Below are 24,809 nucleotides of genomic sequence, written 5' to 3' on the forward strand. Positions count from 1 at the left end.
GGGAGGGATGAATAGATGGAGCACAGGGGAATTTGTGTGCAGTAAAACTACTCCGTGTGATACTATGGTGGTGGATACATGTCACCCTATGTTTGGCAAAACCCACAGAACGTTCAAGACCCAGCGTGAACGCCAATGTAACCTATGGACTTTGGGTGTCTTGTCAGTGTATGTTTAATTGTAACAAATATACCACTCTGGTACTGGGTGTTGATAGTGCGGGAGGCCATTCATGTGTGGGCACACGTGGTACATTGGAATTTTCTCCTCAAATTTCACTGTAAATCCAAAACTAAAAAAAAAGAACCCTACTAGACCTACTGACCTACACATGGTACCTTTATGGCCAGTTTTATTTATTTTTAATATCAGAAAGGTAACTTAATTTTATATATAGTTATCTTTGAAAGGTGAGATCATGGGTGATATTTGCTCTATTTTATACATATTTTCTAATTCAAATGCTGTGATCATAGATTACCTGTGTAATCTCGAAAAGCCAGGACTCCTATTTTAGGGGAGGTGGTGGTTGTAACTCATATCCCCTTTGGCGGAAATGAGGTCCAGGCCAAGGGATTATCACGGTCAGCACTCCTCCGACTGGCTGAACAAGGTGAAAACTTTCCTGAGAGTCCCTACGGTGTGGCCCTGCGGGCTTATGGGAAATGTAGTCCCGAAGTTTGACGGACCACCCCTCGGAGGACCCTGGGACGGCGTGCAGCCCCTTGCATCTGCGCATGCGCACTGCTGCGAGCGCGCCGGGGGCCACCCTTCCCCCACCTGCAGCCGCGAGTAGGTGACAGGGCCCCGGTCTCCCCGCCGTGACCCAGCCTGGCCCTGCGCCACGAGCGGAGGCTGTGCCCCTCCAGGTAGGAGGGGGCCTGCCAGGCCGCCCCGCGGGGCCGCGGGGGCCGAGGGGCAGGGGACGAGGGGTGGGCTCGTGCCCGCGCGCGGCGGGAGCCCAAACTTCGGAGCCCCTCGGGGCGGCGACCCTCGGGGCGGCGTCGGCGGCGGCCCGGCGCTGTCGGCGGCGCGGGGCCGGCGGTGCCGCCCGGCCGGACGTGCGGGGGCGGGGACGGCGCGGCGGCGGGCGGCGGTGCGGGCCGGTCTCCCTCCCTTTGTCCGCCGGGGCGCCTCCGACCGGCCGCGGAGGTCTCCGGCCGCGCCGCCGCGCTCCGGGCGCCGGCGGGCGGGCGCGCGCGTGACCCTGCGGGCGGCGCGGGGCGAGGCCGGGGCGGGGCCGGGCGCGCCTCAGAGCGCGCGGGCGCCGCGTGCGCCGCGGCCGCAGCCTCGCGGAGGGCGGCCGGAGCGCCCAGGCGAGGCGCGGGCCGCGCGGACGGCGACGCCGCGACCTCCCCGCCGGGCCCCTCAGCCGGGGCTCCCCGAGGCGCGCCCTCCCCTGCGTCTTCGCTCGTTCCCGCGCTTTCCCGAGGTGGCGCAGCCAGCTGGTCCTGTCACACGAACGGCAAACATTTTTTATTTTGCCTCTTAATTTTGCTCACCAGTAGTTTTTAGCGTGGAGGCGTTACGATTTCTTCCGTGGTTGAGTTTACTGCTCTTCCTTTATTGGACACCCCAAAACCTTCACCATTTTGAGATTATACACCTTTGCTAATGATTCCCACTGATACTTTAGAATAAATTAATTTAAAAAATCTGTTCGTGCTTCTATGATCCAGTTGATGGTTACATTTAATGGGGGGGAGGGTGGACACCTTTATAATGTTGGCTCTTACTATAGGCCTTCCCGTTTGTTCAAGTCCCATTTTTTTCCCCTTACGAGCACTTTGTAAGTTTTTTCATAAATATTTGCGTTTTTATATTATTGTTCTGTAGTAACTTATTGCTATGAAGATGGAATCTTTTCCCCATTATTTCATCTTTTTTCTCTCGTATTTGATATTTCCCACTTTGCTTATTATGTGTATTTGAGATTGCTCCTTTTTCTCCTTAGTTAATGTAGCTAGTGGTTATTAATTTTTTTGTTGCAAAAGAATAACTTCTTAATGTCTGTAGCATCTGTAGTAATGTCTCTCCCATTATTACTGACATTGATTTTAATGCTATAACTGTCCTCTAAATACTGCTCTAGCTGCATCCCTTAAATTCTGGTATGTTTTGTTTTTCATTTCCATTCAGTTTTTTAAACTTCCCTTGTGACTTCCTTTTTCACCTATTGGTTGTTTAGAAATTTGTTGTTTAATTTCCAAACATTAGGGATTTTCTAAATCTTTTGTCTATTACTGATTTCTAGTGTAATTCTGTTTTGATTAAAGAATTTACTTTGTTACATAATTCAGTTCTTTAAACCTTGTTGACTTGTATCTCCCTGGAGGTCCAGTGGTTAAGAGTCCACTTGCCAATGCATGGGACATGCTTCAATCCTGGGAAGATTCCACATTCCTGGGGCAGCTACTGTCCATGCTCAGCAACGAGATAAGCCACCACAATGAGAAGCCTGCACACTGTGATGAAGAGTAGCCCCCACTCACTGCAACTAGAGAAAGCCTGCTTGTAGCCACGAAGACCCAGCACAGCCAAAAATAAAAAATACAAGTTTTGTTTTATTTTATGGCCAAGGATATGTTATACTTTGAGGATGTTTTTTATGTACTTTAATGACTATTGTACTGTTAGTGGTAGAGTTTTCTGTAAATACTAAATGGGTCAAGTTTGTTGGTAATGTGGTTCAGTTTTTCTGTATCCTTACTGGTTTTCTATATACGTGTCTTGTCACCTACTGAGAAAATAATCCTGAATTCTTGAGCTACGATTGTGGATTTTACCTATCTTTTCTTTCAGTTTTATCAACTTTGAGTTCTTTTATTTTGAAGTTCTTTTGTGCATAAACATTTAGGATTGTTAACGTTTTCTGGTGACTTGATACATTTATCATTGTCATTTATTGAAATGACATTATGTAATATCACACTTTATCCCTGGTAATTTTTCTCGTTCAGTCTACTTTGATGTTAATCCAGCTTTCTTTTGATTATGCAAGGAATCTTTTCTTATCCCTTTACTATTTTTTTCCCCACTGTGCTGCATGTCATGCAGGATCTTAGTTTCCCAACCAGGGATTGAACCCATGCTTCCTGCTCCCTGGTTAAGTCCAGTCTTAACCACTGGACTGCCAGGAGAGTCCCTATCCTTTTTGTTTTGATCTAGCTATTGTTGGTGAAAATTCAGTTAACAGTCAAGAAAATTTTATAAAGAGACAGACTTAGGAGCTCTGAGAACTGTTCTGCCTATTAGATATTGAAGGCGTAGTCATATACTTTTTTTTGAACTTTTTATTTTGTATTGGAGTATAGCCGATAAAGAACTTTGTGATAGTTTCAAATGAACAGCAAAGGGACTCAGCCATACAAATACATGTATCCATTCTTCCCCAAACTCCCCTCCCATCCAGGCTGCTGCATAACACTGAGCAGAGTTCGCTATGTTATCCAGTAGGTCCTTGTTGGTTATCCATTTTAAACACAGCCCTGTGTACATGTCCATCCCAAACTCCCTAACTATCCCTTCCCCTCAGTTCAGCAACCAAACCAAGTTTGTTCTCCAACTCTGTTGAGTATTTTTCTGTTTTGTAAGTTTATTTGTATCATTTCTTTTTAGATTTCACATATATAAGGGATATTAGACACTCTTCTGACTACTTCAGTCACCATGACAATCTCTTGTCCATTTTTGAGACAGAGGATCATTTATCAAAATGACATAGTGACATAAAGTTCACCAAGTATACGGTAGTTCAAGTAAGCATATGCAGAGTGAACCTCAAGTCATCATGACCCCTTACAGAGTTGAGAAAGAATGTTACTCTTTTAAGAAGTTACATTGCTTGCCTCAAAAGAAAACAGATCTTTATGGCAAGTAGGCATTCCTACCTTTGAGGCGGTCTGGTTAATGTGTAATGCAGATGGACATATCATACTAAACAGGGAGGGAGGAGGCTCAAACTTCTTGAGTGAATCTCAGTGAACATTTAAATATATTCCACTGCTTTGTGTGTAAGATAAGATCCTTAAAACTATACTTCCATCAACAATTTCATCATCTCATCTTTTATGCTATTAATGTCATACTTTATATCCTATAAGTTTGCAAAACTTTTCTGTTCTTTTTGCTTTAGACATTCAATTATGTTTTAGATTGATTAAAAGTAAGATAAAATGTGTTTTATAGTTCTCTTCATTTTAACGACTCCCAGAGATCTTTTATTTCTTTGTGTAGACCCACATTTCTGTCTGGTATCCCTTCTACCTGAAGAATGTCTTTAAAATTTTTTGTTGTAGTATAGGACTACTGGTAATGCATTCTCTGTTTTTGTTTGATAAGGTTTTTATTTCACTTTCTTTTTTTTTGTGAGATATATTTGCTGGGTATAGAATACTGGATTGGTAGTTTTTTCTTTCTTTTTTTTTTTAAAGATGTCACTACATTGCCTTCCAGCTTATATAGTTTCTGATGAGAAATTGTGATTTTTTTTTATGTTGATTCCTCTGTACAGGCAAACCTCCGAAACAGCATTCAGTTCCAGATCACTACAATAAAGCAGGTCACGTGAATTTTTTGTTTTCTCAATTCATATAAATTTGTTTACCTTTATACTTCAGTCTATTAAGTCTGCAATAGTGTTATGCCTAAAAAACTGTATATAACTTTATTTTTAAAACATGTGTTTATTTGGCTGTGCTGGGTCTTAGTTGCAGCAGGCGAGATCTTTGATCTTAGTTGCAGCAAGTGGAACCTTTAGTTGTGGCAGGGCCATGCCTGGTGGCTCATTGGTAAAGAATCTACCTGCCAGTGCAAGAGACTTGGGTTCTATCCCTGGGTTGAGAAGATTACTTGGAGATGGAAATGGCAACCCACTCTGGTATTCTCATCTGGAAGATTCCATAGACGGAGGAGTCTGGTGGGCTCCAGTCTATGGGGTCGTAGAGTCAGACTTGACTTCCTGACTGAGCACACACATGGATCTTCTGGTTGGAGCCTGTGAACTCTTAGGTGCAGCATGCGGGATCTTGTTCCCCAACCAAAGATCGAATCCAAGCCCCCTTCTTTGAGATCGTGGAGTTTTAGCCACTCGACGACCAGGAAGTCCTCTACATACATTAATTTAAAAATGTGTCATTACCGGGACTTGCCTGAAGGTCCAGTGGCTAAGATTCTGTGCTTCCAACGCAGGGAGCCTGGGTTCAATCCCTGGTTGGGGAACTAGATCCCACATGCCACCACTAAGAGTTTGTATGCTGCAATGAGGCGATCTTATGTCTCAACTAAGATTTAAAATCCTGCATGCTGCAACTAAGACCCAGTGCAGCCAAATGAATAAATAAATAATTAAAAATATTCTTACTACGAAGTGCTAACCATTATCTAACAGTGCTGAGTTGCCACAAACTTTCAATTTGTTTTTTAAAAAAAGAATCTGAAGAGAGGGAAAAAAAAAAGGTATGTCTATATGTAATATGTCAGGTTTTTTTTCTGGCTGCTTTCAAGAATTTCTCTTTAACTTTGACTTAAATATGATATGTCCAGGTGTGTCTTTGTTTTGTTTTTTGATACTTACCCTTTTTGGATAAATTATCCTGGTTTCTTGGATCTGAGGTTTGATATTAGCCATTTTTGGGAAATTCTTGGTCATTATGTCTTCAAATACTACTTTTAAAAATATTTATTTATATATCTGGCTATGTTGAGTCCTAGTTGCAGCCCGTGGGATGGTCATTGTGTCATGTGGAATCTTTTGTTGTGGTCCCCAGACTATAGTTGTGGCGTGCGGGCTCAGTAATTGCAATGAGCATGCTTAATTGCTCCGAGGGGCATGGGTTCTTACTTCCCCAACCGGGGATCGAGCCTGCACCCCCTGCGTTGGAGATGTGGAGGCTTAACCACTGGACTGCCAAGCTTTTGGTAATGCATTATTTTTGAAAATAATTATCTATGTATTTACCTGTGCTGGGTCTTAATTGGGGCACATGGGATCTTCAGTCTTCACTGCAGCATGTGGCATCTTATTTTTAGCTGTGGCATGCAAACTCTTACTTGTGGGATGTGGGATCTAGTTCCTGACCAAGGATTGAACCTGGGCCCCCTGTATTGGGAGTGTGGAGTCTTAGCCACTGGACCTTCAGGGATGTCCCTCCAATACATTTTTGTTAGACCATTTGATATTGCACTACAGCCCTTGGATTCCTTGTCTTTTTTTTTTTTTTTAAACTTCCTCTTTGTGTCTCAGTTTGGGTGGTTTCTTTGGACCTATCTTCAGATTTACTGAAAATTTTCTCAGCTCTGTTGTAGCATTGCATATTGAAGATGGTCTTTCAACTCTGTTACTGCATTTTTTTAGCATTTCCATTTTTTTCCTGATGGTTCCGTCTCTTGAAGTTCCCTATTTGTTAATTCATTTTGTAAGTCTTTCCCACAAAGCTTTAATATATGAATAATAATTTTAAATTCCCTGTTTGATAATTTAACCAGTTATGTTTTCTGTTGTTTGTTTTGTCAGTTAACAATTGTCTTAGTCTTACCTTTTCAGATGTTTCATAATGTTTGATTGAAGGTGGGTTCTGCCAGCATGATCCTTTTTGCCCTTTCTGAACAGGCAAAAGGACTAGCCCATGAGGTGGAGTTTTCTCAGGTGATGTGTAACAATTTATAAACAAGTCATTCTGGAAGTTCTGAGGCAAGTCAGACCTTTAATAATAATACCTTCTGTTTTCCTCTATTCCAGTTCTGCCTTCATAGTTCTCTGCCTTTATCCAAAAGCTGCAGAAAATGAACAAATCGCAGGTGAGTTGTTTATTCCTAACTTTTCTGTGGATTTGAGGAAATATATAAGGACGTAGAAAATGAAATGAAAGGTATAAATGAGTAAAATTCAGAAAAACATAGTAAGAATAATCAATACCAGCAGACAAAAAGTAAAATCAAATTAATCAGGTATTTTTTAAAAAGTTAAAAAGTAAATCAAGTTAATTAAGCAATTATTGCATTGATTATGAATACCATTTCCTTGGTTCTCAAGTATTAGGTCTAAGTTAGTTTTATGAACATTCATATAGATGGTGTTTTGAGCAGCATTCCCAGGAAGAAAAACAGATTATTATTTTATCACTAGTTATTTCGTATAGAATTCTTCAGGGTAATACAGTGTGTATTTTATTTTTCCAGTGAGATTAACATGATGCCAGAGAACTCACTAAAGAGCTGGATATGTATTTAAATTCCCCCCCTAACTTACACGAGTTCCATTGTCGTTACTTTCTTGAGTAGCATTCCAGAATGTACTTCGACATATTTACACAAGTATGAGTACAGGTTATTATGAGATGGCATACTGATTATACTGTTCTGTTTATATGTGTTTTGTTTTGCTTTTAATGAATAGACTTCATTTTTTTAGAATAGTTTTGAGCTTACAGAAAATTTGAGTGAAAAGTACAGAATTCCTTTCCTCCCTCTGCACACATGGTTTCTTCTCTTATTAACATCTTGCATTAATGTGGTATAGCTGTTAAAACTGATGAGCCAATACTGATGATCCTCTAACTAAAGTTCATAGTTGACATTAGGATTTGCTTTTGGTGTTGTGCGTTCTGTATGTTTTGACAAATGTGTGCATGTGTCCACCATTATTGTATCTTAGAGAGTAGTTTCACTACTCACAAAATCCCCTGTGCTTCATCTATTCATCCTTCCCTCCCTTTCCTTGAGTACCTGGCAGAATTGGAGGGGCAGTAAAAAAGATACATATTACCTATATATATCAGTGGTTTCCTTTTCCAGAATGTTATAAAGTTGAAATCAGTCAGTATGTAGCCTTTTCAGACTTTCATTAATACTCTGCATTTAAAGTTCTTCCATGTCTTTTCATGACTTGACGACTTATTTCTTTTTAGCACCCAATGATATTTCGTGGTCTGAATGTACCACTATTTATTTACCCATTGAGCAATTGAAGGACATCTTGGTTGCCTCCAGGTTTTGACAGTTACGAATTAAGCAGCTATAAACATGTCTGTGTAGTGTTTTTATGAATGTAAGTTAATCATTTGGGTAAATGCTAAGGAAAACTAATGCTGGATTGTACAGCAAGAGTAGTTTGTGAGAAACTGCCCAACTGTCTTTCAGAGTGGCTATAATATTCGCATTCCCACCAGCAGTGAATGAGAGTTTGTGTTGCTTCATGTCCTTGCCAGCATTTGGTATTGTCAGTGTTGTGAACTTTGGCCACTTTAATAGGTGTTTTGCAGTATAATTTGATACTTCTCTGACATCTTAAGTATCTTTACACATGTTTACTTACCATATGTATATCTTGTTTAGTGAAGTGCCTGTTAAGGTCTTTGGCCCTTAAAACAATTTCTTTTTTTTACTGAAGTATAGTTGATGTACAATGTCGTGTTACTTTCTGCTGTCCGGTGAAGTAATTCATTTATACATACATGTGCATTCTTTTTAAAAAATATTCTTTCTCATTATGGTTTATCATAGGATATTGAATACAGTTCCCTGTGTTATATCTGGGGACTTTGTTGTTTATCTGTATGTCATAGCTTACATCTGCAGACCCTAACCTCTCACTCCATCTCTCCCGCCACCCCTGCCGCTTGGCAACCACAGGGATGTTCTCTATGGGCACGATTCTGTTTCTGTTTCACAGATAGGTTAGTTTGTTTTACTTTTTAGATTCTGTATATAAGTAGTTTTATATGGTCTCTGTCATTCTCTTTCTGACTTACTCCACCTAGTATGCTATTGTGTGTGGACCACTAGTGGATCCATTATACCTAAGTATCTGATCTTTTGGATTCTCTTCCCCTGTAGCTTGTGACAGAGTGTTGAGCACACTTCCTTGTTCTATCCAATGCTTGTTCATTTTTTCTTTGATGTATCTGGGTGTCTTTTTGTGACACTCTCTCTGTGTCTAAGTGTGTATGGTTTCATCCCAGTCTCCTCGGTTATCTCTTCAACCACTGAATATTTGCCTTTTTTAAGCCTAAGCTTTAGTCTAACTCTGGGAGTCTATTTGCATTTCCTAAATTAATTCATTGTATGTATTTTTAGATTGAGGCTTTAGGGAATTCCCTGTGCCATTTGTCTTTTCAGATTGCATTTGTAAGGAATTCCCTGAGCCGATTGTCTTTGTCTCATTTACTTGATATAGTCTGATCATCTCCAGTATCTGCCATGTTGCTGCAAATAACATGATTTCATTCTTTTCTAAGGCTGAGTAATTGTTCATGGCATATATGTAGCACAACTTCAGTATATAAAGCTCATAGATGTTCTGGATGTTTCCATATCTTGGCTATTGTAAATAATGGGTTCCTGAATGTTGGGGTACCTTATTTCATAGTATAGTTTTCCATGCATATAGGCTTGGACAATCTCACTGTAGGTCTGGGTTTCTTTTTAAAGGAACCTACATAAGGTTCTGCATCTTGTCTCGGCAATTTTCATTCCCAGAGGCAGTGGAGGAGGGTTCCCTTGTGGCTCAGCTGGTAAAGAATCCTCCTGCAATGCAGGTGACCTGGGTTTGATCCCTGGTTTGGGAAGATCCCCTGGAGAAGAGAAAGGCTACCCACGCCAGTATTCTGGCCTGGAGAATCCCAGGGACTGTGGAATTCTGTGGGGGTCGCAGAGTCGGACACCACTTTCACTTTCAGTATTTATCCCTGTGTTGGGATATTATGGCTGCTTTGGCACTGTGGCGCCGGGAAAGAGTGCCTTCCTGAAATGTGGGGTGCCTGTGCTGTTTTGAAGGATGCATTTCCATGTATATAGGGCCTGATGAGGGCTTGGAGGATCTCGTGGTAGGTGCTGGTTTTGTTCTAAAGGAGCCTGTCTCCATCGGGGCTGGTTGCAATGTCCATTTCCAGGAGCAGCGGAGGGGGGTTCCCTTCTCTCCCTGCGGGTCTCCAGCATTTGTTGTTCTGATTTGCTGGGGAGGGCTGCCTGGTGATAGATGGTTGTAGGTTTGCTCGGCATTTCTCTAAGAATGAGGAAGGCAGAGTTTCGTTAGAGGTGCGGATAGTTGGTTTCCACTAAGTGTGAGGAAAATGTACCATTTGCAGTCGGGTTTTCAAAGTCGGGCCTGTTTTGAATTCTGTCTCTGTGAATGGCTGTCTGGGGAGGCCTTACAAATAGCTGTGAAAAGAAGAGAAGTGAAAAGCAAAGGAGAAAAGAAAAGATATAAGCATCTGAATGCAGAGTTCCAGAGAATAGCAAGAAGAGATAAGAAAGCCTTCTTCAGCGATCAATGCAAAGAAATAGAGGAAAACAACACAATGGGAAAGACTAGAGATCTCTTCAAGAAAATTAGAGATACTAAGGGAACATTTCATGCAAAGATGGGCTCAGTAAAGGACAGAAATGGTATGAACCTAACAGAAGCAGAAGATATTAAGAAGAGGTGGCAAGAATACACAGAACTGTACAAAAAAGATCTTCATGACCCAGATAATCACGATGGTGTGATCACTCTTCTAGACAAGTGGGCCTTAGAAAGCATCACTACAAACAAAGCTAGTGGAGGTGATGGCATTCCAGTTGAGCTGTTTCAAATCCTGAATGATGATGCTGTGAAAGTGCTGCACTCAATATGCCAGCAAATTTGGAAAACTCAGCAGTGGCCACAGGACTGGAAAAGGTCAGTTTTCCTTCCAATCCCAAAGAAAGGCAATGCCAAAGAATGCTCAAACTACTACACAATTGCACTCATCTCACATGCTAGTAAAGTCATGCTCAAAATTCTCCAAGCCAGGCTTCAGCAATACATGAACCGTGAACTCCCTGATGTTCAAGCTGGTTTTAGAAAAGGCAGAGGAACCACAGATCAAATTGCCAACATCCGCTGGATCATGGAAAAAGCAAGAGAGTTCCAGAAAAACGTCTATTTCTGCTTTATTGACTATGCCAAAGCCTTTGACTGTGTGGATCACAATAAACTGTGGAAAATTCTAAGAGAGATGGGAATACCAGACCATCTGACCTGCCTCTTGAGAAATCTGTATGCAGGTCAGGAAGCAACAGTTAGAACTGGACATGGAACAACAGACTGGTTCCAAATAGGGAAAGGAGTACGTCGAGGCTATATATTATCACCCTGCTTGTTGAACTTTTATACAGAGTACATCATGAGAAACGCTGGACTGGAAGAAACACAAGCTAGAATCAAGATTGCTGGGAGAAATATCAATAACCTCAGATATGCAGATGACACCACCCTTATGGCAGAAAGTGAAGAGGAACTAAAAAGCCTCTTGATGAAAGTGAAAGAGGAGAGTGAAAAAGTTGGCTTAAAGCTCAACATTCAGAAAACGAAGATCATGGCATCTGGTCCCATCACTTCATGGGAAATAGATGGGGAAACAGTAGAAACAGTGTCAGACTTTATTTTGGGGGGCTCCAAAATCATTGCAGATGGTGATTGCAGCCATGAAATTAAAAGACGTTTACTTTGTGAAAGGAAAGTTATGACTAACCTAGGTAGCATATTGAAAAGCAGAGACATTACTTTGCTGACTAAGGTCTGTCTAGTCAAGGCTATGGTTTTTCCAGTAGTCATGTATGGATGTGAGAGTTGGACTGTGAAGAAGGCTGAGCACCGAAGAATTGATGTTTTTGAACTGTGGTGTTGGAGAAGACTCTTGAGAGTCCCTTGGACTGCAAGGAGATCCAACCAGTCCATTCTGAAGGAGATCAACCCTGGGATTTCTTTGGAAGGAATGATGCTAAAGCTGAAACTCCAGTACTTTGGCCACCTCATGCGAAGAGCTGACTCACTGGAAAAGACTCTGATGCTGGGATGGATTAGGGGCAGGAGGAGAAGGGGATGACAGAGGATGAGATGACTGGATGGCATCATGGACTCGATGGACGTGAGTCTGAGTGAACTCCGGGAGTTGGTGATGGACAGGGAGGCCTGGCGTGCTGCGATTCATGGGGTCGCAAAGAGTCAGACACGACTGAGCGACTGAACTGAACTGAGCTACCGTAGGTTATTTGTCAAGGGCAGGGTCATTTAGCTTAAGCAGGCAGGCCTCTGACTGGGAAGAGCGTGTTCAGTTCAGTCACTAAGTCGTGTTAGTTCAGTTCAGTTCAGTTGCTCAGTCGTGTCCGACTCTGGCAACTCCGTGCACTGCAGCATGCCAGGCCTCCCTGTCCGTCACCAACTCCTGGAGCTTATTCAAACTCGTGTCCGTTGAGTCAGTGGGGCCATCCAACCATTTTATCCTCTGTCGTCCCCTTCTCCTCCCACCCTCAATCTTTCCCAGCATCAGGGTCTTTTCCAAGGAGTCAGTTCTTCGCATCAGGTGACCAAAGTATTGGAGTTTCAGCTTCAGCATCAGTCCTTCCAATGATTATTCAGGACTGATCTCCTTTAGGATGGACTGGTTGGATCTCCTTGCAGTCCTAGGGACTCTCAAGAGTCTTCTCCAACAGCACAGGTCAGAGCCCTTGATTCGACAATGTTGTTCCAGGAAACGGCCACAAGGCAGAAGCGCTTTTGCGGGCTGTGGTCAGTCAAGTGGGCACCTAGAACCTGAGCCAAAGTCGTGTTCCTGAGTTGTAAAGTGGCATGCAGACTGCCCGAGTAAACACCAGAGAGCTTGGGTGCCATTCCTCCACCCCCCTTTCCTTTCATAAAGCCCCCTCACCACCTCCCCCTGGCCAGAGCCATCTCAGCCGCCAGAAAGGTGCTGTGTCGAGGCTGTTTCCTATATATGTGGATTCTGTAAGGAAGAAGTTGAAATTGGGAACCCCCCCACCAGGAGAAATGGAGACGGGGACTTTTTAAAATGCTTCCAGCCCAGCGTGGAAGTGGGGGTGCAGTAGCCCCGGCGTAGGTGCAGGAGCGCCTGGCAGTTTGGTCAGCTGTGGCGTGTCCCAGAGGGGACTGGCGCTGTAGATGCAGAGGGGCTTCTGCGCCCGTGCACCCTCCGCAGCCCCGAAGCCGGGCCTGCGGGGCTCCGGGGGTGCGCCGGCACCCCAGTCACCAGGCCTGAGGGGGTTGGGGGTATGTGTTTGTTTTCATTTTCTCCTGTCTCTGTAGTGTGTATTTTGCACTGGAGTCTACTCAATTCCTGTTATCGTGTTTGTTTGTGGTGGAACAAGAAGTGGATTCCTTTATATTCATGCATCTGTTCTTTTTGGATTCACTTCCCCTGTAGCTGTTGACAGAGTGTTGAGCACACTTCCTGATTCTGTCCAGTCTATGCTTGTTCATTGTTCTCTGATGTGTCTGTGGGTCTCTTTTTGACCATGTGTCTGTGTCTACGGGGTACTGTTGAATCCCAACTTCCTCAGTGATCTCCGCACCCCGACTCCCAGGGTCGTCTTGTGCTTGATAAGCTTAAATTTGTTGTGTGACTGGGAGTTGGACTGTGTTTGCTAGTAAGTTTTAGTTGATTGTATTTTTCAATTCCACCTATAAACAATACCCTGTGCCATTTTTCTCTGTCTGATTTACTTGACACACTGTGATCATCTCTAGATCCTTCCACGTTGCTTCAAATGGGATTTTTTCATTCTTTTCTATGCCTGAGTAAATTGTCCAAGGCATATATGAAGCACAGCCTCAGTATTTACCCGTGTGCAAGGACTTTATGGCTGTTTCGGCGCCTTGGCGCCGGGAAAGAGTGCCTTCCTGAAATGTGGGGTGCCTGTGTTGTTTCGAAGGATGCATTTCCCTGAATATAGGGCCTGATGAGGGCTTGGAGGATCTCGTGGTAGGTGCTGGTTTTGTTCTAAAGGAGCCTGTCTCCATCGTGGCTGGTTGCAATGTCCATTTCCAGGAGCAGCGGAGGGGGGTTCCCTTCTCTCCCTGCGGGTCTCCAGCATTTATTGTCCTGATTTGCTGGGGAGGGCTGCCTGGTGATAGTTGGTTGTAGGTTTGCTCGGCATTTCTCTAAGAATGAGGAAGGCGGAGTTTCTTTAGAGGTGCGGAGAGTTGGTTTCCATTAAGCGTAAGGAAAATTTACCGCTTGTATTTGGTATTTGAAAGTTGGGCCTGTTTTAAATCCTCTCTTGCTGAGCTACCCCAGGGTATTTCTCGAGGGCGGATTCCGTCAGCATCGGGCAGGCCTCTGTCTGGGAAGCGCCTGTTCGCCCCTGGCTTAGCGGTGTTGTTCCAGGAAACGGCCACAGGGCGGCAGCACTTCCGCCAGCCGCGGTCTGCCCGGTGGGCACCCAGAACCCGAGCCGGCGTGGCGTTCGTGGGTCGTCAGGGAACGTGCAGACCGCCTGAGGAATCTCCCGAGGGCCTCTCCCGAGGGCCTGAGTGCTCTTCCTCCGTGCCTCTTTCCTCTCACAACCACCCTCCCACTCCCTCCCCCGGGTCTGAGCCGGCAAGAGCCATCTGAGACCCAGAAAAGTCCTGTTTTGAGGCTGTTTCCTACGTAGGTGGAGAGACTGTAAGAAGTTGAACTTGGGGACCCCCTTACCAGGAGAAATGGAGACAAGGGGACCTTTCCAAGTGCTCCCAGCACAGAGTGTCCAGTATTTTGGGGTGCAGTAGTCTGGGTGTCGGTGCAGGTGTGCCTGACTGTTTGGTCAGCTGTGGTCTGCTCCCGAGGGGACCAGGCGCTGTAGATGCAGCGAGGGGTTCATGTCCCGGCAGTCCTCTCTAGCGCCCCCAGCCCCGTAGTGTCCAGCCCTTAGACCCTAGGCTGCTGGGTCCCCAGGAGTATGACCACCCAGGTCACCGAGGCCTGGGTGGACGAGAGTGGTCGTTTGTTTTTTTTTCATTTTCTCCTTCCCATGTAATTTTTTTTTTCATGGAAATATAATAGTTTTACATTGTTTTTAGTTTTAGGTAGAAGAAATTTATTTAGTTATATATAGATTTCTAATCAAGTTGGTGTTGAACTTATCAGAATCTTTGAAGTCATATATTCTGTATTGTAAGAATATTTATTCAGTTAAAGAGAAGTATGGCGGAGACTCCATATTGTCCGGACTCCTACGCCATCGCTCTTGTCCCCTCGCTGCAGTCTGATCCGTGTTTGGTCCTTTTCCGGGCCTGTCCTTCTGCTCAGGGAGCTGGGAGGATGCACCAACAATGCCCCCACCCCCACTGGATGTGCTGGCTGTTTCCTGTGCTCGGTACCACATACTGTTGACCATTGATGTCTTTCTACAGCTAAGGCTGTCCTTGGGCACCGAAATCATGGTGAACTGCCTTTCCTCCGATAAAACTGGAATGTTACCTCATCTCCACAGGTCCTTTCGCAGGGGTTCCCACCTCTATCCTTCCTCTGGTTCCACCTCCTGCTCACAGGGTCCTAACAGGTCATTTTCCCGGGACTGGAATGTATTCAGGGATGACAGTAGCGAGGAGGACATAAGAGCCTCAAGTTGGTGGTGGTTTGTCAGGTGTGTTCACTCTGATTTCCATGTCACAAGCCAGACTTTCTCTATGGCTCACTTTTCTTGAGACCACAAAGCGGGCTGAAGGAAGTTCTGCAGCCTTCTGGCCATTGTCCCTAGCAGCACCTCTCATACTGGTGCTTATGGGCACTTCTGTGTACTAGGTCTGCCCTGCCTTCAATGACAGGTGCCCTCACAAAAATACTGTTGCAAATAGAGAAAGACTTAAGAAACCAGTTTCAAGAGTTAAATTTGACTCACATTGTTTAAGAACCAAGAACATGAAAAGATTTGTGACATCACTAATTTTGCAGTAAATGCTAGTCAGCAATACAATGAGCTGCTCCTCTGGCACCATTCAGAATGGTCCTCCTCACAGAAACTACAAAGAAATACAGGAGTGGGAGAGGATAAAAGGGAACCGTCTCTAGGCTTCTGGTGGCCATGTCAGTGGTAACAGCCACTAGGGAGATGTGTGGAGCTTCCTTAAAAATCTTAGAAGAGGTACTTCTCTGGTGGTCTGATGCTTCAGGCTTAGCTTTCCAATGCAGAGGGTAGGGCTTCGATCTCTTGTCAGGAAGCTGGGATCCCAGGTGCCTGGTAGCAGTAACAACCAAAATATTACACAGAAGATAATTGTAACAAATTTAATAAAGGCTTTAATGATGGTCCACATTAAAAAAAAAATCTTAAAAAAGTTCTAAGCATAGAACTGCCAGATGATGCGGCAGCCCCAACCCCAGACCTGTATCTAGGAGAAGCACAGCCGGGAGAGACACAGGCACCCTGGTTCTCTGTGGCACTGTTGTTAGAAAGTATGTATTTATCTGGCTGCCTCAGACCTCACTTACGGCACAAGGCACCCGCAGTCTGCACTGCAGCATGTGGCATCTAGCTCCTTGGCCGGGGATCAAATCGGGACCCCGTGCGTCAGGAGCTCATTCATAGTCTGAGCCCCTGGACCGCCAGGAAGCCCCACTGTAACACTATTGACAGTTGCCAAGAGTGGAAGCACCGAAGTGTCCACCAGTAGATGAATGGATTAAGATAAAGCCAGCGGAACACTACTGGCTCAGGAACAAATCGTGCCCTTGCAGCAACACGGGAGGACCTAGAGATGATGCTGTTGAGTGATGGAAGCCACACAAAGAGGCAGACGTAAGATACCATCCATAGGCTGGATGTAAAAGTTGAGAGCAATGAACTAATTTACCAACAAGAAAGAGTCACAGCTGTAGAAAACAAACTTATCGTTACCAGAGGGGAAAGGGGACAGACGGACAAGCTAGGAGGTTGGAACATACAGACATTCTTGCATATGGAGAAGAGCTAATCGACAGGCTACTGTATAGCGCTGTGCTCACACTGTGCTTAGAGGTGGAAGAGAGTCTAAAACCGGACATGTAGGTACCTGTCAGTATGAGAGTCAGGTCGGTGTGCGCAGAACAGACAGCACTGTAAAGCGAATATTCTCCAGTTTCAAATGTGGATATTAATTCAGAAAGAAAACCAGAAGTGCCTGCTGTATTCCCTTGGGCCCCACTCACCCAGGCTGGTGGCACATCCCTGGTGCCTGAGCAGACTTGGGTCCCAAGGCTGGACTGTCATGAAACACAGGGTGTTGGGGAGGATGTACCAAGAAACGTGTCCCCTTTGACCCGTAGTGCCTGGGCCCCTCTGCGTGGAGCCACAGTCTTCCAAGTCCAGGGGCAGCCAGGACACGACTTGGGCAGCCGCAGGACGGTGGACCTTCTGGCCTGGAAGAGACCTGAAAAGCCACCTTGTCCCCACCTCTCCTTGTGGTGGGAGACCGTCTCCAGCCTGCCCCATTAGAGCTGCCCCCTCTGATGACAGTACCATTCACAGGAGGTTTTCAGGGCTAGGGGTCTGCCCAGAAGATGAAGGGTAAGAGGGATGAGACTCAGGCCCTTGGGTGTTTGGTCAGGCGTATCCCACTCTGATTTACAGCCCAGGAACAGGACCTTCCCTCCCTCAGGCTCATATTCCCTGAGTAACCAGAATGGGGCAAGAATAAATCCTGCCACCTTCTGGCCATTTCTTATAAAAACAGCTTTAAAGTCAGTGCTTAGGGGCACTTCATAATCACTAGACCTTTGGGGCTGTAAATGATAGGGGCCCTCAAAAAATGTCTTGGGTAGATAATCACAAACGACTTCAAATAGGGTAGGCTTTCAGGAACCCAAGTTCAAGAGGTAAGTTTTACTCATGAAAAGCTCGTCAACATTGCTAATTATTGGGGAAATACTAATCAACACTGCAATGAGGTGTCCGCTCGCAGCAGTCCGTCATCACAGTCTACAAACGAGAAATGCTGGAAAGGCCGTGGAGAAAGGGACCCCTCCTAAGCCATTGTTGGGAATGTGAACTTGGTAACGGTCACTGTGGAGATGAGTATGGAGGTTCCTTTAAAATCTAAAAACAGACCTGCCAGATGATTCGGCAGTTCCACTCCTGGGTGCCTATCCAGGGAAAACCACTTTGAAAGGGCATGTGCTCGCAAGGTTCACTGCAGCACTGTTCACAGCAAAATGTCCACTGACAGATGAATGGACAAAGGAGATGTGGTAGAAACATTCGGCAGCCGTAAAGTAATGCCATTTTCAATAACACAGATGGACCTGGAGGTAATAGTGAAGTCAGTCAGACATAAAGGCAAATATGATACCACGTACAGGTGCAATCTGAGTGAAAGTAGCTCAGTCATGTCCAGCTCTTTGTGACCCCATGGACTGTACAGGCCATGGAATTCTCCAGGCTAGAATACTGGAATGGCTAGCCTTTCCCTTCTCCAGGGGATCTTCCTACCCCAGGGATCAAACCCAGGTCTCCTGCATTGCGGGCAGATTCTTTACCAGCTGAGTCACCAGGGAAGCCCAAGAATACTGGAGTGGGTGGCCTGTCCCTTCACCAGCGGATCTTCTCGACCCAAGAATCGAACCAGGGTCTCCTGCCTTGCAGGTGGATTCTTTACCAGCTGAGCTGTCAGGGAAGCCCAAAGTGAAAGTGAAAGTCGCTCAGTCGTGTCTGGCTCTTTGCAACCCCTTGGACTGTATAGTCCATGGAATTCTCCAGGCCAGAACACTGGAGTGGGTAGCCTTTCCCTTCTTCAGGGGATCGTCCCAACCCAGGGATCGAACCCAGGTCTCCCACATTGCAGGCGGATTCTTTACCAGCTGGGCCACAAGGGAAGCCCAGGAATACTGGAGTGAGTGGCCTATCCCTTCTCCAGGGGGTCTCCCTGGCCCAGGAATTGAACTGGGGTTTCCTGCATTGAAGGCGGATTCTTTACCAACTGAGCTGTCAGGGAAGCCCAGTAGAATCTAAAAATTGGTACAAATGAAATAATTTACAAAATAATCTCAGATGTAGAAAGCAAACTTTCAAGGGTTGAGGAGAGGGATAAATTAGGAGGTTGGAATTACCATATACACCCTGGAAAAGAGACAATCAGTGCCTACTGTATAGCACAGGAATATGTAGATACCCATGTATATTAGTGAATTGAGTTGCTAAATACTTAAGCACATTGTAAAGTAAAAATAAAAATTAATATATACAAAAAAAACTTAAGCACAACATTAAAAAAATTTTTTTTGGTGTGGACCATTTTTTAAAACTTTATTGTATTTGTTACAGTCTTGCTTTTTTTTATGTTTTGGTGGGGTTTTTTGGCAGCAAGGTGTGTGGGGTCTTAGCTCCCCAGTCAGGGGTCAAATGGCACCCCTGCACTGGAAGCCAAAATCTTAAACACGGGACCGCGTGGGAAGTCTTAGTGAACATGACATCCTAAATCAACAACTCGTCGGTTTAAAACCAAAATTAAACTCAGAAACAGACATGCCTGCAGCATTCCTTTAGACCCCACTGATTCTGGCTGGTGTCACATCCCTGGGGCCACAGTAGGCTGGGCCCAGGCTGGACTGTCCTGTGGCTGAGCGCCATTCCCCCCCCACCCCCGACCCCCACCCCTCGACTTGTAGTACCAAGACTGCCCCGCAACCTGCAGCTTCGCACGCTAGGAGCCTCATGTTTGTCCCAGCACCGAATGTAGCTTGGGCATATATTCTGTGATTGCCGATCGTTCAAGTGGTACAGAAGTGAGACCCTTCTCCTGAGGTCAGGGGTGTGCAGACAGGAGGAAGAGGCTCAGATGAAAAGGAAAGAATGAAGTTTGGGAGACTGGAGAGGGAGGGTGCTGCTGCTGCTGCTGCTGCTGCTGCTGCAGAAGTCGCTTCAGTCGTGTCCGACTGTGTGTGACCCCATAGACGGCAGCCCACCAGGCTCCCCCATCCCTGGGATTCTCCAGGCAAGAACACTGGAGTGAGTTGCCATTTCCTTCTCCAATGCATGAAAGTGAAGTCACTCAGTCGTGTCCGACCCTCAGTGACCCCATGGACTGCAGCCTACCAGGCTTCTCTGCCCATGGGATTTTCCAGGCAGGAGTACTGGAGTGGGGTGCCATTGCCTTCTCCAGGGAGGGCACTAGCCCACCCTTAAAATACCACCCGATCTTCCACATGCCCTGTCACAACCACCCGCTCCATGTTCCAGGTTCCTGCACAGCTGTCAGCCCAATGGTCGAGCAGTGTGTTTCTGAGCCCTGCCTCTGGTGAAAGAACACGCAGTCGGAGCACAGCCAGCCCCCCGAGGTGTCCAGGCTCTGCCTCTTGATCAGGCTGTAGCTGCCCAGTGGGGTCCTGCGGCGGGTTTCTGTCTGGGAAGCAGCCAGTTTGGGCCAGAGAGTCGGAAGCCCCCGACTGGGCGGCAGGCCTCCAGTGGGCGTGGCTCTGAAGGCTCGCCGGCCTCCTCCCCGCGCGGCCCACGCGGCAGTTTGGGGACCTCCTGCCGATATCCTCCCTCTGGCTGTCTGCAGTGAAGTTACCTACAGAAGTTGAGGGTCTCATGGAGAAAGAAGATCTTTGAGTCAGTGTACCTCAACCCTGAGAAATTTATATCAAAAATGAACCGGAAATACTGTTTGTCTCCTTTTGCTTCTAAAGAGAAACAGCTCTAGTTTTCTAACTCATATAAAGTTATTTTCTTTGAGTACCTAATTTGTACTCATGTAGTTCGTGCTAACAGAAATACAGAGATAACAGTTTCTGGTCTAAAAAATCATAACATCTAATGGGGAGAGTAAGAGAAATAAGGTGTTTTTTTTTTAAGAGAGCAGAGTGAAATACATACAACATGAGAAGTATAACCAAAGTGCTCCAGAGTTTAAGAGGAGGGACTCAAATTATGGAAGTTCCCATCTAAGCAGTGTGTGACCTGACCTAAGTGAGAGAATCTGTGCATAGAGAGTGGAGTCAGGGGAAGGAGGGATGGAGGAGGAATTTGAAATGTGTTGAATGCTGGGCTAGTCACTAATTTAAGATATAATGGACAGTGTTTCTAATCCAGCCAATCCTATAGTTAGAGCTATACTTTAGAAAAATCATACTAGCTTATAATGTGTAGTAGATGAGAATAAGAGGAGTTAGGAAATAAAGAGTTAGGAATCATTGGTAGCAGCTGAGATGCAGTGAAAGGAAGCGAAGGTTAGACTCGTGGGGTCTGCAGCTTGCCTCTAAGGGTGAAGACTGAGCTTGGTCCTCAGGACTCAGTTTATTCCTTGGGAAATTCCCAGTGTTCCTGTTTTTTGTAACGGATTTCAGAAGGGATCTGAAAATGGGAATAAATACTTACTGCTGGGAAAATCTTGACTCTATGATTGCTGACCTCAGTGATCCTAGGCATAGATGACCTACCACCAGCATTCTCTGCTCCCAGGCCACATGGCTAAAGATTTCTGTAAGATGTCATGAAACAATACTTCTGGGTTACCTGAAAATTTGTGCAATATGACTAGGTCATTTGTAGTGTTCAGATCTTTATCTCATATTTTTTTTCTTACTTCCTCTTAAGTTTTTCTGGGTTTCCCAGGTGGCACTAGTGGTAAAGAATCTGCCTGTCAATGCAGGAGACACAAGAGACGCAGGTTCAATCCCTAGGTCAGGAAGATCCCCTGGAAGAGAAAATGGCAACCCACTCTTATTCTTGCCTGGAAAACCCCATGGACAGAGGAGCCTGGCGGGTTACAGTCTGTGGGGCTGCAGAGTGTTGGACAAGACTGAGCATACACCCGTAACTTCCTGAGTCTAAGAACTTTTAAGATCTGTTCTCTTAGCAACTTTCAAGCATGCAATACAATATTATTACCCACAGTCACCATGCTGTAACATTACCTGACTTACTTTATAAGGGGAAATTTGTACCTTTTGGCCCCTTTTACCTAATTTTCTTACCTCCACCATCCAGCCTCTGACAGCCAGTCTATTCTCTGTATCTACATGTTTGTGGGGTTTTTTTTAGATTCTACATATAATTGAGATATATGTCTCATAATTATATATATAATGTAATTGAGATAACTTAATAGATAATTGAGATATGTAATTTAATTATAAACATAATTGAGAAATATAGATATAATGTAATTGAGATTATTTAATTGAGATATGTAATTATAAACATAATTGAGATATATCTCATAATTATATATATAATGTAATTGAGATATATAATTTAATTGAGATTATTTCATTGAGATAATTAAGATATATAATTTAATTATAAACATGTAATTGGGATATGTAATTTATCTGACTTATTTCATGTAGCATAAGGTCCATGTTGTCACAAATTCCATTCTTCTTTATGGCTGAATGATATTCCATCAGTGGATACTCAGTTTGTTTGCATATTTGGTTTTTGTAAATTATACTGAAATAAACACAGTGATAAGTCATCCCTCAGTATCTTCAATAGACTTTATATAAGTCCCTTATATAAAAAGGGTGGTATTTCCATGTAATCCACATACATCCTCCCATGTACTTTAAATCATCTCTAGATAATTTAAAGTGCCTGTACAACATAAAGGACATGTAAATAGTTTTGTCTTTATGTATATAAATAGGCACCACACCTATAAGAATGGCTATTTCACTGTGATTTTGATTCACATTTCCCTGATGACTAGTGATTCTGAACACCTCATGTACCTGTTGGCCATTTGTATGTCGTCAGAAAAATGTCTGTTTCCTCTGCCTGTTTTTTAATCAGATTGGTATTTTTTTCTGCTAAATTAACCCCTCATCAGGTACATGACTTGCAAATATTTTCTCATTTGGTAGATTGCAAGAAAATATTTGCAAATCGTATCAGATAAGGTTTTCATTTTGTTGATGGTTTCCTCTGCTGTGCAGAAGCCTTTTAGTTTGTAGTCTCACTTGTTAGTTTTTATTTGTCTGCCTTTCTTATGGTTTGGATATGGTAGAGAGATCTTTACCTATGCCTGATAGTTTATCTTATAGTTGGAATTTCATATTCTACCTTTAAATATTCAAAGATTTAACTCTTTATATTGTCTAGTTGGAGACCACGAAGATAATACCTATATAAGCATCATCACTAACTGGTAACATTAAATACTACATATTAATATTTAATCTTAATATCTGCCAAATATGACAATGCTGGAATTTATGGGAATCTGAATAAATGCTTTAACTTTTATAAAGATATTTTTGGAGGCATGACAAAACAATGAAATTTTACAGTTTGTGTCATACGTAAATTTTAAAGATGGTTCTTTTACAACATAGAGTATGTTTTTATGTGTCCTTCCTGCATCACCAAATGCTAATCATATCAGAATAAATAGCAATATGCTATTTCAGGGGTCAGTTTCATTCACCGATGTGACTGTGGACTTCACCCAGGAGGAATGGGAGCAACTGGAGCCCTCTCAGAGGATCCTCTACATGGACGTGATGCTGGAGAATTACAGCAACTTACTATCAGTGGGTAAGGACAGCTTTCGGGTGTAATTCAGCATTTGCCCAGTTGCGTTTAGGTCCTTTCTCAGTTACCCAAAATTACAAGCTTCTTGGTTTTGGTCTCAAGCTTCATGTATTAAAGCTGAGATAGTGCAGACTCTGAAGTTCTGCCTTCTTTATTTTCAGGCTTTCTCAAGTCCAAGCAGTTAGGAGCGGTGTCCCATTATCAAGGTCTCTAATATTATCAAACCAGATTTTCAAGTTGGATCAGTAAGAATAGTTGTGGGTATCAGAGTTAGAATTTCCAGTTCAGAACTTCCTAGGGAGGGACTTCTCTGGTGGTCCAGTGGCCAAGACTCCACAGTCCGAATGCAAGGGGCCTGGGTTCAGTCCCTGGTCAGGGAACGAGATCCCCCATGCCACCACTCATGCCAATCGTAAGCCAAATTCTTTTTTTTTTTTTCCCCCAAACAAAAGAACATACTAGTATACAGAGTGAAGTCAATCAGAAAGAAAAACAGCAATACAGTATATTAACACATATATATGGAATTTAGAAAGATGGTAACAATGACCATACGTATATCCGAGACAGCAAAAGAGACACTGATATAAAGAACAGACTTTTGGATTCTGTGGGAGAAGGTGAGGGTGGGATGATTTGACAGAATAGTATTGAAACATATATATGAAACAGATTGCCAGTCCAGGTTGTATGCATGAGACAGAGTGCTCAGGGCTGGTGCACTGGGATGACCCAGAGGGATGGGATGGGGAGGGAGGTGGGAGGGGGCTTGAGGATGGGGAACACAGGTACACCCATGGCCGATTCATGTGAAGGTATGGCAAAAACCACCACAATATTGTAAAGTAATTAGCCTCCAATTAAATAATTTAATTTAAAAAAACAAAAAAAGAAAATGATGAAGACAAAACCACCAGTTCACTTTTTTCGTTCTTAAATACTTGCTAGTTTAGTTTTAGATAAAACAGTATTTGATCAATTAATGTTTAAAATATTATTCTACTATGAGAACTTTCTGTGAGTATGGTTTCCGTGTGTCTGCCCTCTGATGCCCTCTTGCAACACCTACCATCTTACTTGGGTTTCTCTTACCTTGGGTGTGGGGTACCTCTTCACGGCTGCTCCAGCAAAGCACAGCCGCTGCTCCTTACCTTGGATGAGGGGTATCTCCTTACCGTTGCCGTTCCTGACCTTCAACGTGGGATAGCTCCTCTAGGCCCTCCTGTGCCTGCGCAGCCATCGCTCCTCGGGTTGCCTCTCCCAGCTGCCGCCCCTGGCCTCGGGCTCGAGGTGGCTCCTCAAAGTCACTGCCCCTGGCCTCGGGCGCAAGGTGGCTTCTCCCGGCCGCCCCTGACCTCGGACACGGGGTGTCTCCTCCTGGCCGCCGCCTGTGACCTCGGACACGGGGTAGCTCCTCCCGGCTGCCACTGACTTCGGACACAGGGTAGCTCCTCTCGGCCATTTCTGCGCGGTCGCAGCCTGGTACTCCAGGCCGATGCCCCTGACCTCGGACGTGGGGTAGCTCCTTTCCGCCATGCTTAGTGCGCCGGCTCGCCACC

General features: G+C 44.5%; 1 protein-coding gene across 2 annotated transcripts in view; it reads left to right on the forward strand.

The window, feature by feature from the left end:
• Window positions 1-797: 797 nt before the first annotated feature.
• ZFP1 (ZFP1 zinc finger protein) overlaps window positions 798-24,809 on the forward strand; it is a 28,392-nt gene continuing 4,380 nt past the window's right edge. The window contains exons 1-4 of one of the 2 annotated variants that reach the window (XM_068992772.1): window positions 798-869; window positions 6,569-6,646; window positions 6,740-6,798; window positions 23,127-23,253. In XM_068992772.1, the coding sequence (XP_068848873.1) occupies window positions 6,784-6,798; window positions 23,127-23,253 (142 nt within the window). In that variant the 5' untranslated portion in view covers window positions 798-869; window positions 6,569-6,646; window positions 6,740-6,783. Of the gene's footprint in view, window positions 870-6,568; window positions 6,647-6,739; window positions 6,799-23,126; window positions 23,254-24,809 lie in introns of those variants that run through there. The other variant, XM_068992773.1, reaches the window with a different exon arrangement.

This window comes from Capricornis sumatraensis, chromosome 20, assembly GCF_032405125.1.
Source record: "Capricornis sumatraensis isolate serow.1 chromosome 20, serow.2, whole genome shotgun sequence".
NCBI classification, from domain to species: Eukaryota; Metazoa; Chordata; class Mammalia; order Artiodactyla; family Bovidae; genus Capricornis; species Capricornis sumatraensis.